This window comes from Orcinus orca, chromosome 14 (genome assembly GCF_937001465.1).
Source record: "Orcinus orca chromosome 14, mOrcOrc1.1, whole genome shotgun sequence".
Lineage (NCBI taxonomy): Eukaryota > Metazoa > Chordata > Mammalia > Artiodactyla > Delphinidae > Orcinus > Orcinus orca.
In genome coordinates, this window is record NC_064572.1 from 22253430 (window position 1) to 22265785 (window position 12356).

At 36.5% G+C, this 12356-nt stretch overlaps 2 protein-coding genes across 6 annotated transcripts in view; one reads left to right on the forward strand and one right to left on the reverse strand.

Moving 5' to 3' along the window:
- The window catches only part of JMJD1C (jumonji domain containing 1C), a 314373-nt gene that overhangs the window by 33875 nt on the left and 268142 nt on the right, over window positions 1-12356 (reverse strand). For all 5 annotated transcript variants that reach the window (XM_033406071.2, XM_033406069.2, XM_033406067.2 and 2 more), the window contains 7 exons: window positions 11351-11456; window positions 8909-9033; window positions 7254-7397; window positions 6970-7156; window positions 5170-6854; window positions 2527-2699; window positions 53-2262 (listed from right to left, as the gene is read on the reverse strand). In XM_033406071.2, coding sequence (XP_033261962.1) covers window positions 53-2262; window positions 2527-2699; window positions 5170-6854; window positions 6970-7156; window positions 7254-7397; window positions 8909-9033; window positions 11351-11357 — 4531 coding nt within the window. In that variant the 5' untranslated portion in view covers window positions 11358-11456. The remainder of the gene's footprint in view (window positions 1-52; window positions 2263-2526; window positions 2700-5169; window positions 6855-6969; window positions 7157-7253; window positions 7398-8908; window positions 9034-11350; window positions 11457-12356) is intronic.
- Window positions 1-12356, forward strand: part of REEP3 (receptor accessory protein 3) — a 393590-nt gene that overhangs the window by 14239 nt on the left and 366995 nt on the right. The window lies entirely within an intron of this gene.

The following is a 12356-nucleotide window of genomic DNA, read 5'->3' on the forward strand; positions in this document are numbered from 1 at the left end:
AAGAACTTACAGCCCATTTTACTTGAGATAAAAAAGTAATTAATTTACTTACCACTATTATTGTTGCTCTGCAACTTCAATTTACTTTTTTCTTTGGCACTCCTGCTGAGAACCCCATTGGGTTTTAAATCTTCTTCTATTTCACCTTTTCTCTTCTGAAGATCATTTTGCTTCTTTTTGTAAGTTGGCTTAGGTTGCCTTTTAGTCCTTTGCTCTGATTTGCTCTCACTTTCGTCTGAATCTCCACTTTCAGAGCCAGATTCATAAGTTCGTTTGGCTTTTCTCCTATTGACTTTATCATCTTTTACAAATTTATCAACTATGATCTTACTATCTACACTATTTTGTAGATCATTCGATGTAGAGGCTATTAAATTGACAGAACATGGCTTAATAATTTCTGATACAGAATTCCCTGAATTTTCCATTTTATTAGTATTTTTATCTTCTTCTGAATGTCTTGTAAGCCAGGCCTTTTTCAGTTTAGTATGGTAGTTTGGTTGACTTGTCTGGGATGCTTGCCCATTTCCTACAGAGTTTGCTTTGTTAATTGTACTACAGACTACAGTGCTATCCAAGAGAGGGGAGGCTGAAGATGTCTGATTTTTCACAGCATTAGGCTCAGGCTCACTGACATTACTACTTTTATACTGAGCTGCAGCCAGTGCTGCCTTGTGCTTTTTTAAATGGATAAAATCAGTTGTGCCTGAGAACCCAGAGCTGGATTGAACAGCACTTCCTGTCTTACTACTGGCTGGTGTAACTGGAGCTGTCGTGCTGACCCTGCATTCTTGTGTTTGAGCCACTGAATGACTGACACTTTTCGAAGAGGTACATTCTAAAGATTTAGAGGCCAAAATGGTATTTGATAAAGAGTAAATTATTTCTGAACCACCCCAGCTGGAAACACTGGTGGTAGTGGCAGCAGATGTGAATATATCCGTTTTGGTATTACACATTGTATTTACAGCAGACATGACTGAACTGGGAACACTGCCCTGTGAGACAGCCTGAAAGTTTTTTTCGGATTTTATGTGAGCACTGTCTGAATTCACACTTGGCAGAATGATTCTTCCACTCTCTCCAGCTTCTGCTGATTTGAGGCAATCTGTTTGATTTGCCCCAATTGAAGATCTTTCACTAACTCGATCTTTGGAAGCTAACTGCATTGCTGGCATGCTATCAAGTTTTGCACTAGAAGGTGGACGTACAATGACAGATGCCATAGCAGCCTGTGACTTTCCGCTGCTTTTCTCCACATGCCATTCAGCTTTCTCTTTGCTGAGGTTATTATTAGATTTCCACATTTCTGTCAAACTCTGTTCAGAAGAACTCTTAAAATTTGCCTGAGTGTCTTTAGGCTCAGGAATCAGAGTTGGAGGCTTTTGTGATTCTTGAACCTTCCCACCAGCATTTACAGGCATCACTGGAGTTAATGTTGGAGGGGAAAGGCTACTGTAGCTGCTTTCCTTTCTCTCCAGGCTATGATGGATTGGTGGGTGAAATACGGGTGCTCTATGTAAAGCAGGCATACTCCGGAGTGTATTTGTAGAAGAAACTGTCAAATGAGTAGGACTCCTACAATCATTTCTGAAAGTTGTTACTGAGTGAGAAGCAATTTGATGGGGAATATGTTCTGGTGCCTTGCCTACTAAACCTTCACTTTCCGGTTGGTGTTTAATCAAAGGTGGAGGCTTTGAAAGAGATGATATAAACGAAGTCAGAGTCTGAGGGTTAGCTGCTGCTGCTCCAAGGGTATTACTCTGTTTTTCAGTGTAAATATTTGAAACCTCTTTGGATGGGTATGACCTTGGTGGTTCATTGACTACACTATTAGACAATGTAGTGAAATAGTTACTTTGAGGCAAACTCTGAGGCACTGAATGCTTCATCTTATAAAGATCTGATACTGAACATTCTACATCTTTGTCTTGTTTGATGACATGGCTTTTAGGGCTAGAGGATGATGATGCTACTCTGGAATAATTATCTCTCTCACCCTCAAGCCCCTTGATTTTAGTTGTATAGGGAGCAACATCAATACTTTCTTGAAGGATTCGACGGTGCTCCTCCTTATATTTGTTTAATCTCTCTCCAGTCTCCTGGGGTGGTCTCTGTAATTGAGTCAATACAGGATCCACAAAATGCCTATGCAAGTGACCATCTTTTCCCGTCTGTGACCTATTTAGATCTAGGTCATTTTTGGCTGATGTGGATGCAACAGAACGCAATGGTTCAATAAAAGCTTTCCTCTCCAATTCTCTGCAAAGAAAATACACAAAGGTTTCTGTACACAGTTTTTCTCGTATAATACAAATATAGCTTCTATGCGTTACTATTCTATCATAAAAGTGAAACACGACTTTGCATGTGCTATAATATTACTAAGAAAATTAAAGGAATATAAAAACAGAAGAATAGTACTTATTACTCAGCCCAGTTTTAAGACATTTGTTAAAATTATCTATTTATAAACTGAATTAAGAAAAATTATAAAAGACAAGTTTTAAGCATTGGTGAACTTACTCTTTATGATGATCTACTAAACATTTTGTCAATGGTGGACTGGAATGTGCTGTAATTTTAAGAGGCCGATGAGGCTCTGCACTGGAAGGTCTGACAGGAATGTGACTAAGTAATCCAATACCATCTGCTGAGGTCACAGGGGTAGGCTGATGTAACCAAGGACTGGGAGAATTCTATCAAAAAAATTTTTTAAAATCATCCTTCAGTTACTAGAAAAAGCTAAACACAGTATCACAGCAGGACTTTAATAGTAGTATATTTATGAAGTATGTGACATACTAATATAGCAGTATATTTATTATTTTATGAGAAATATCCAGACAAGTAACTAACAGAGTTATATGGATTTTTCCATATGATGAAAAAAATCAATCAGCATTAAAATAGTTATTTCCAGGGAATTCCCTGGCAGTCCAGTGGTTAGGACTCTGCACTTCCACTGCAGGGGGCATGGGTTTGATCCCTGGTTGGGGAATTAATATCCAGCATGCTGTGCGGTGTTGCCAAAAAAAAAAAAAAGTTATTTCCAGAAATTTATTTACTGATTGCAGATCTTGAAATCATTGCCTTTAACTTACAAATGATGTACACAGAACCTAGCTTTTAAGATTTCCTAAGATTCTAACACCAAAAGACTATATGCTGCTAATAGAAAAAAACAGAAAACATGTTGCTAAAATACATTTCACCAGATTTCATCAAGTTTATTTGCCAATTTTTCTTGTCAAAAATAATTTGTCCCAGGCTTTCCTGGTGGCACAGTGGTTGAGAGTCCGCCTGCCGATGCAGGGGACACGGGTTCGTGCCCGGGTCTGGGAAGATCCCACATGCCGCGGAGCGGCTGGGTCCGTGAGCCATGGCCGCTGAGCCTGCGCGTCTGGAGCCTGTGCTCCGCAACGGGGAAGGCCACAACAGTGAGAGGCCCGTGTACCGCAAAAAAAAAAAAAATAATAATAATAATAATTTTCCCAATGTCATAATTTATTTAGATTTGGCAGAAAATTACATTTTCAAGGCCCATTTGTACTCCATTTCACGATAAGCTATAGCTGGACCATTAAACTTGGAGGTGTGGAGGTACAACAAAATTAATTTTTTTAATATCAACATGCTGCCTTTCTCATAGTGAGTACCTGGTGACATTGATCTCTATGTTGAGACTTACAACTATCTAAGTACTTGCTTAAGAACTGTTTCTATACTATGACTCACTGAAATTCTTCCAGAAAATGCTTTGTTGAGTTATACTGTGTTGAATCAGATATTGGGAAAATACAGTCCTTTGGTTTTACCAAAGGGAATACATTTTACATCTCAAAATGATAATGTGAAAGCAATATGATATCACACCAAAGATATGCTGCTATAAAATTTCTTAGATTAAAAATATACATAAACCTCACACAAGAAAAAAAATATATATATACATGTACATAGGATCAAATATATGTTTAAAATAAGGTCTCAATTCTACAAGATCCAGAAATCTGAAGTTATACAGATTACAAGGGTACCTGTATATACCTATATACATACAACAGAATATTACTCAGCTAAAAAAGAAGGAAATCCTGTTACATGCTACAACATGGATGAACTTTGAGGACATTATGCTACATGAAATACTGTACGAGTCCACTCAAATGAAGTATCTAAAGCAGACAATCATAGAGACAGAAAGTAGAAAGGTGGGTGCCAAGAACTTAGGGGGAAGGGGAATTAGTGTTTCATGGGCAGTTTCAGTTTTGCAAGATGAAAGAGTTCTAGATATCTGTTGCATAACAATGTGAATATACTTAACACTACTAAACTGTACACTTTAGAATGGTTAAATAAATTTAATGTTGTGGCTTTTACCACAATAAAATAAATAAAATGTGTTTTGAAAGATTCTGGGGAAAACCTGAAGAGCATCCTGGTCCACGCCAAGGATTAAGTTGCCTCCTAGAGTTTAACGGTGACACCCAATCCCCAGTTTTCAGAATGGGGCTGGTAATGCCCTCAACAACCATTTCTTAGCATGGAAATTAATCTGGCTGGAAAAACCACACAGCGCATGAAGGAAGAAGAAAGAGCCCTGTCCCCCACCTTCAGCAATACTTTGTCAGGCAGAGAGACTCTCAGCCCCAACTTCACTCCCAAATATCAGGATTCTCCAGCCTCGGCACCCTTAAGAGAACTAGGGGCTTAGAGAGTCGTAGCTTGTAGTATACATCAATATAATGTATCTAACTGGGAAACATAACAATTTGTCTTTTAAGAATAACTTGATTATACATATCAAGAGCCTTCCAATTTTACATAAATTTTATATCCAGAAGTTTCACTTCTAGGAATTTACCTGAGCAAAATAATTACGGATATATAATTAGTTATGAAGACTAAGTATATAAGAAATAACTTGAGGTTTACTTCTTTAAATTGGCTTTTTAAAAAAATAAATAGGCTTTTCTGAGATTTTAGCTTTACAGTTCTAAAGTTACTAAGCATCAAAAGTTTCATCATAATTAGAAAAATAACTGTTTCAAAAATTCTAGCATATTTTATAATAAATCTAAAAAATTAATGGGATACTGAAAAAAGCACTTGTACATATGTTGATTAATAAATATATGACATGAGGTAAACCACAGCTTAACTTACCCTCCTTAACGAAGATTCAGCATTAACTGCATTTTCTGGGTGAACCCACTTAGAAGAAGGCAGACCAAGCCCTGAGTATGCATGTGTTCCATTTGGATATTGCCAAATAATTGGATAAAGTCCAAGCTGATTATATGAAGCAGATGGGTGGGCTTGTCCAAGAAGATGAGGTGACTGGTGCTGTAACAACTGTTGCTGTTGCTGGTGTGCTAGTGCTAAGTGGCTCAAGCTGCTGGCATGAGCAGTCTCCAGTCGTGGGTGGCCACCGAGTAAGGAGGCAGTAGGCACTCCAGGTAACACAGCAGAAAGTAAGTGAGGGTGATGAACAGAATGGTGTGGACCACTAGTCAGAGGATGAGTGTTAATGGTAGGTAATGGAGTTTGACTGGATGATCCAGCCAGTAAGTGGGGTGCAGGACTTAAGGCAGGGTGATGGGTACCTGGATTTAAACACGTTCTATGGGATGAAGAATGAAGAGGAAAAGGATGCTGGCTTAAGAAAGGTGAAATGTGATTAGCTCCTGTATCTGACCCGACAAGTGCAGGATCTCTGTAAACTGTGAAATGCTCATTTTTATCAATGATAAGAGGGCTTTTTGTAGTTTCTAATGTACTGCCTCTAGTAGGAACCGGATGAAAGCTGCATCTTGATAACTCATGGTCTATCTTATTTGCCAGTCTTCTTTCACCAGCAGTTTGGCTGTTTGCAAAAGTGGGCTTAGACTTTACAGAATCAGGGGAATGGTTAATTTTAGGTTTAACAACTTCAGGTGAGGAATTGGATTTTGTCTTGTGAGCATCTACTGAAGTATTAAGTTTAGATTTTATAGTTTCTGGGGGTGGACTTCGCTTATGCAGCTTATCTTCTGTGACAGAAACTGCACTAAGAGAAGATATGTAAGAGACATACTGATTTCTCTCTTTTTCCATATTCAGGTTTTCATTTCCTGAAGAAGCATTCCTAACATTTGACTGGGTTAAATCTACTTTAACTACATCACTGACCCAGCTCTGGTCAGAATCTTGGTTTGCTGTTTCCAAGTATTTTGTATTTGTGACTGAATGTTTTGAATCACTAATGTTAGGATCCATTTTCTGAAGTGTCTGAAGGCCAAAGGTACTTGAGTTTTCCTGAGCCACCTTTTCCGTATTAGTGTCATTCGTAATGTCAATAACACATTTTGGTGTGGGTGGTCTGGATACAAACTTCTCCTTTGGTAATAATTCCACTGTGTGTGTTTTCTCCATATTGCGTTCCTGAAGAAGTAAATCATTAGAATTATGATCAGAAAGTGTGGCCTGTTCTGATGAACGGATAATCATTTTTTCTTGAATCTGAGAGTCAACAGACTTCTGTTTCTCTGTTTCTTCGTGTTTTTTATCTTCCTGTATTGGATCCCAGGGAGGCTGGCTATCTAGTAGTGTCTCTTCTCCTGCCTTCTCATTATTCTGGGATTTTCCTTCTTCTCCATTTATCTTTGAAGTGTTTTTATTTTTCAACTCATGCTCTGGCTTCTGCTCTGAGGAATTATTTATTATTCTCTTATTTGAATTTTCTGAGTCACTGCTCTCAGAAAAGTCTGAAACATTGTCAGTTCGTAGTCTTTTCATATTTAGTTTCTTTTCATCCTCCTCAGGTTTCCTTCTTTTGTTCATCACCTGTTTGTTTTTACCTTTAGCATTTTCTATAAGATTTAAAAAAAGAACAGTTTTATCTTTCAAATTAATATTAAATAAGTATATTTTAAATGCATTTTTGTTTTATATGTTCTCATGCCCTTTAAAAAAGGTGGGTCCTACCTCCTCGTGCTATATAATCATATTTTTCCTCCTTCATCTTCTCTTCATCTGGTATACTGCTATCTGAGCCCTTCCTCTTATTTGGACGAATATTTCTTTGTTGCTGGTGTGAATTCTGTTTTGGTACAGCAGCTTGGGAGTTCATTGCTGGTCTGGGACTATTTGCTTGGGCACGTGTATAATGACCCTAAAAATAACCAATTAACAATGATTGTTCACTACCTGATCCTAAGTAATTTAAGGGAAAATATTTTACCACAATCCATCACTAACAACATACATACGTGAACAGTGTTGCTATTTTGACTGGCACGAGACCTTCGCCGTGATGTAATGCCAATATTTTCACCTTTTAACAAAGAGTGAACAACATCATCTAGAAAGGTCATTTGAACCATAGAAGGATCGACATTCTGTGGTTCTAGTACCTAATCCATGACACAAAACAAGAACAAAAATTAAATCCAATCAGCTAGCCAATGTGATACTAGGTACAATTTCTTTACTGAGTAGAGATGTTTAGAAATCAGCTTGAGATACTGTCAGACTTACAATAAATCAACTTTAACCATTAAAGATAAGGCTACTGTTATACATGCTAACTAAAAATTAAAAAGCAAATACATCTATTGCAAGTATACCTTGTAAAACAAGGATTAGAGTTATTCAAGAGTATATTGACAAGTCATAAAATGTATTTCAAAAATAAAAAGTAATTTTCAAAAACAGCTGTAAAATAAAACAAGAAGGTAGAGCATGACAGGAATTCCCTGGCGGTCCAGTGGTTGGGACTTGGCGCTTTTACTGCTGGGGCCTAGGTTCAATCCCTGGTCGGGGAACTAAGATCCTGAAAGCTGCATGGTGCAGCCAAAAAAAAAAAAAAGGTAGAGCATGGGAAGCAGAAAAGGACAAAAATCATAAATGAATAATAGTTTTAAAGACAGGTTAAAGAAAGAACTATTTTTAAAACTAAAGGTAATTTTATGCTTCACTGAGAGGTCAAAGTTTGTTAGCTTTTTAAGGAAAAAAATTAAATTAAATGATATAGTTTATTTAGCATTTCGACTAGAATTTTAACCAAAGCATCTGCAGTGTTTATAGAGGGGGTTCTCATTTATTCAGACACCCTCCACAATCCACTCAGGTAGGAAGGTGTAAATATCTATTTTCTGGGGGTAAATACAGTACAGCTTTAAAAGATTTAAAATTAAGACTTTCACAATGTTAACTTAAAACTCCCTATGAAGGCTTCCCTTGTGGCACAGTGGTTGAGAGTCCGCCTGCCGATGCAGGGGACACGGGTTCGTGCCCCGGTCTGGGAAGATCCCACATGCCACGGAGCAGCTGGGCCCGTGAGCCATGGCCGCTAAGCCTGCGCGTCCGGAGCCTGTGCTCTGCAACGGGAGAGGCTACAACAGTGAGAGGCCTGTGTAACGCAAAAAAAAACAAACAAAAAAAACCCAAACTCCCTATGAAATTCTTAACATTCACCATATTCGCTATAAAACTTAAGGGAGCATCCCAACTCTGGAATTTGATGTAAAAAGAACTTCAGTGTGCATTTAAGTTTTCATTCGTGAAAAGAAACCATTTGGGAAATATTCTTATTACTGGAGGGGCAGAAAAGCTGAGACTTTAAGAAAGTTTTAGCTGACCTACTGATAAAAAAAAAAAGACTAAACAAATAAGAGTTTGATGCCTCCATTTCAGGGACTGATTTTATCAGTGTTGAAATAAATTTGGCATCACTATCTCGCTGTGACCTCAAGTGAACTCTATGTAACATCAGACACATTTGTACTTATTAGGATTACATGACTGCACCTAGAGATGAAAATTATTTGGTGTCAACCTATTGATCCATTGCGGGGCGGGGGCAGAGGAGAGGCATGGAATATGTGAATTGTAACCATCTCTTTTCAAAAATTGGACTATTTACCTGATCATTCATAACGATCATGGTGCGAGTGAAGAGATCATGATGAGTAATTATGCCAGTAAACCACTGGGTGGCAGAGTCTTGTCTATATACTCTCACTCTGTATCCATTCAAGGAATAAGGACCTTAAGAAAAACACACATCATACATGATTGAGTTCATGGATGAAACGGAAAAGTAATTTGGAACTTGATGTATGAACCTTCTAGTTGCCAAAACTTTACCATAAGCAACTAAAAATTTTGATTCCGGTGACAGGAAAAGCTGCCAAAGTCTTAAAACATGCAGAGACTGTTAACTGAATTTATAAATACAATACTAAAATGCCATATTGGTGTACTTTTGGATTAAACTTTTTTAAATGATATCTATATATGTATACAGATATCCTTCAGAAAATAGGTAATAAATAATAAAAGACATATATCTATATATATTTAAATATGTCTTAAAACAAAAGAGAATGGAGATAAAAATTTCTTCAATTCACAGGTACTAAAATGGTATCAAATACTTGAAAGTTTAATAAGAACTGTGGAGGGGGGGGCTCTGGTGCACCTTATTAATATGATAGTGTTATACATTAACAATTTACAAAATGCTTTCACAATTTGCAGATGCTTATTCAATTTTTTTGAATCTTATTCAAAAACTCTCAGATATTTCCCTGTTTATAAAAATTAAGAAAGTGAGATTGATAGGTTAAATAAATTTTTAAGCGAAAGAGCTAGAACTGAATTTATTTTTGATTCCTAGATTGATGCCTTTTCTTCTACAGTTAAGACATTTAACATATCAATCAATGATTTAATGTTTGACTGTTTTAAAAAAAATCTATGCTAATATCAGTCTAAAATATAAATCAAATAACACATCTGTAGAAAGTATTCCATATTACCTGTAAATCAAACACATTCATACCTGTAATCTATTATACAAACTATAGTCTTAGAATTTTTAACTATGGAAGAAAAAGACTCCAAATTACTTTTTCTGAATGTAATATAGAAATAGCTTATAGAATAACTCCAAATATGACCAATTTTCAATTCCCGTCAGCACACCATCTTAACTGTCTTGTTCTACCACCACACAGAATCTGGAGTCAGTCTCACGTAATTCTGCTTAGGATGGAAAGGATTACTGCCTTAATGATTTCACCTCTAAGAATATGACAAGGAAAAAAAAGTTACTTTAAAAAAATATTAGCCTGGCTTCTTCAATAAATAAATTGAAAGGAAAGGAAGAAAAAAGAGATAGATGGGTCATATCCACTAATCAATCTGTGGACATTTTTTGGATCCCAGGTTAAAAATAAATAAATAAAATAAAAATCAATCCTGTGAAAAATCAATGAAGACATTTATGAGACAAATGGAAACTTGAACCTGAGTATTCAGTATCTGGTATTAAGGAACTATTAATTTTTCAGCATAATAATGGTATGGTGGCTTTGCTTAAAAATAGAACACAGCAATGTCTGAAAATTGACAGAAATAAATGAGAGTACGGGTGGGGCAGAACCTACCAAGGTTTTATTTTACAGTTGTTGGAACCAGGGATAGAATATTTCCGGTGAACTTCCATGTGACTATTTCTCTGTATGCTTCAAATTCTCCATATTAAAAGTTTAAAAAATATCTAGCCTAGGAAGAATTTAATAAGTAGATGATCTGCTGCTATAAAAACCCATACAAAGAAAGGCAGCCACAACTGAGATTATCTCTATTAATGCTTAAATTAAATGGCATGGAAGTTGAGGTTCAGATAAACATGGGAATTCAACAAAATTCCTTTTAGAAACATTCAAACAAATATCGATACTCCATGTATCCATGTCATATTGTTGCGGTTTCAGTTCAATTTCACAAGAAGCTTACATTTTCAATATATGATTTTACTGACAGGAAAAGAAATCACTAAGAATCATAAAATCTCACTGGTTTGAAGACAAACCTATAACTTACTAAAAAAAAAAAGGAAACAAAACTAAGACTAGTATTGTGGTCATTGCTGAGGAAGGCAAACTGAAATAGGCCACTTTTATCAGATACCAACAGCATTCTTCAAAGGAAATCAACTGTGGCTTTGGGCAACCCTCCACAGCAAACAATGCTTCCTTCTCCAGGAAGGACACACCTAAAGCATTCTGCAGTATGGAAATTTTTCTATTAACAAAACACCTGTGTGGTTATAATTTCATTTCAGGCATTCAGCTCAAATTAGTGGTGAAATTAGCTCAAAAACTGGTGAAGTTACCAATTTCCTATTGAAATTTTTCTGATTTTGCTATTATTTTCCCTGGCCTGTATTATAACTCAAAATATTAGACTGGGTCTTCTATTTGTATTGCATATAACTGAACAACCAAAACCAAACATGAGAAATTGCCCAGTTCCCAAAAAATATACATATATTAATGCATAACTTCAAAACAGTTACCTTGCATAAAAATCTCCTGAACCTTTTGTTCCTTTACCCAGACTTTCACTTCTTCCTGAAGTTGCGGGTTGTCCCTGAGAACTGGGTTTAGGCTGTCTATGTCGTCCTAGAATTATAGATTAAAAGAAAGGTCCATGTTACACTGTCCTAACATTAATGTTACCATCATTCCCTCCTGAACGTTCTAAGGACTGAAGAAAATTCCTTGATCTAAATGTATACAAAAACGCAAATTCATAAGTTATACTTCATTAGCAGTAACATAACTACGGAGCCTAAGAAATTAATCCATGATAAGACAAAAATGCCTTAAGACAAAATTTGAAATTTACTCATTTCAAACCGTTTTGTTTGAACTGTTTGTTTTCTAACTGCAAGCCTTATACAAGTTTTCCTACTGCAAGCCTTATACAAATCACCTTTTAAAGGGTTTCACTGTTAGAAGCAATATACAAACCAAATAGCTTCAGGTCATCTAAGGTTGGTAGCAAACAAATCAAGTTGAATATTTTAGTGACAATATATATATACATAGATGAGTTACCCTCTCCCCATAATACCTAAAACATTAGTTTTAAACTACAAGTCATTATCCACTGTCTTTTGATTTAAATTGATTTGATTTAAATGTCATCAAATTCAGTTCTACTCAAACTCATCTGACCAGTAACTTCACTGCTAAAAGTTTTATTTTTTCAAGCCAGTGTCAAAGCATCCAGGCAATTTAAATTACATTATTGATGGTATTATCCTCATAACAGGGTGGATCTAGACACAGAAACAACCGGTTCTCTCTCCTTGGAGATGTGAATCACACAGTCACATGGTTTCCCACAATCTGCTGGTCCCCCGCTGGACTCTCTGACATTCTGTTCTCTCTCAAAGCACCTCTGCTGCTCCTGCATTTGAGATCAGCGGCAGGAGCCCTAGAGTAGAGCTGGGAAGAACAACAAAGCAGCACTGTCAATTTGGCGGCCCTTTTAAAAGTGGACTAGCAGATCATGGA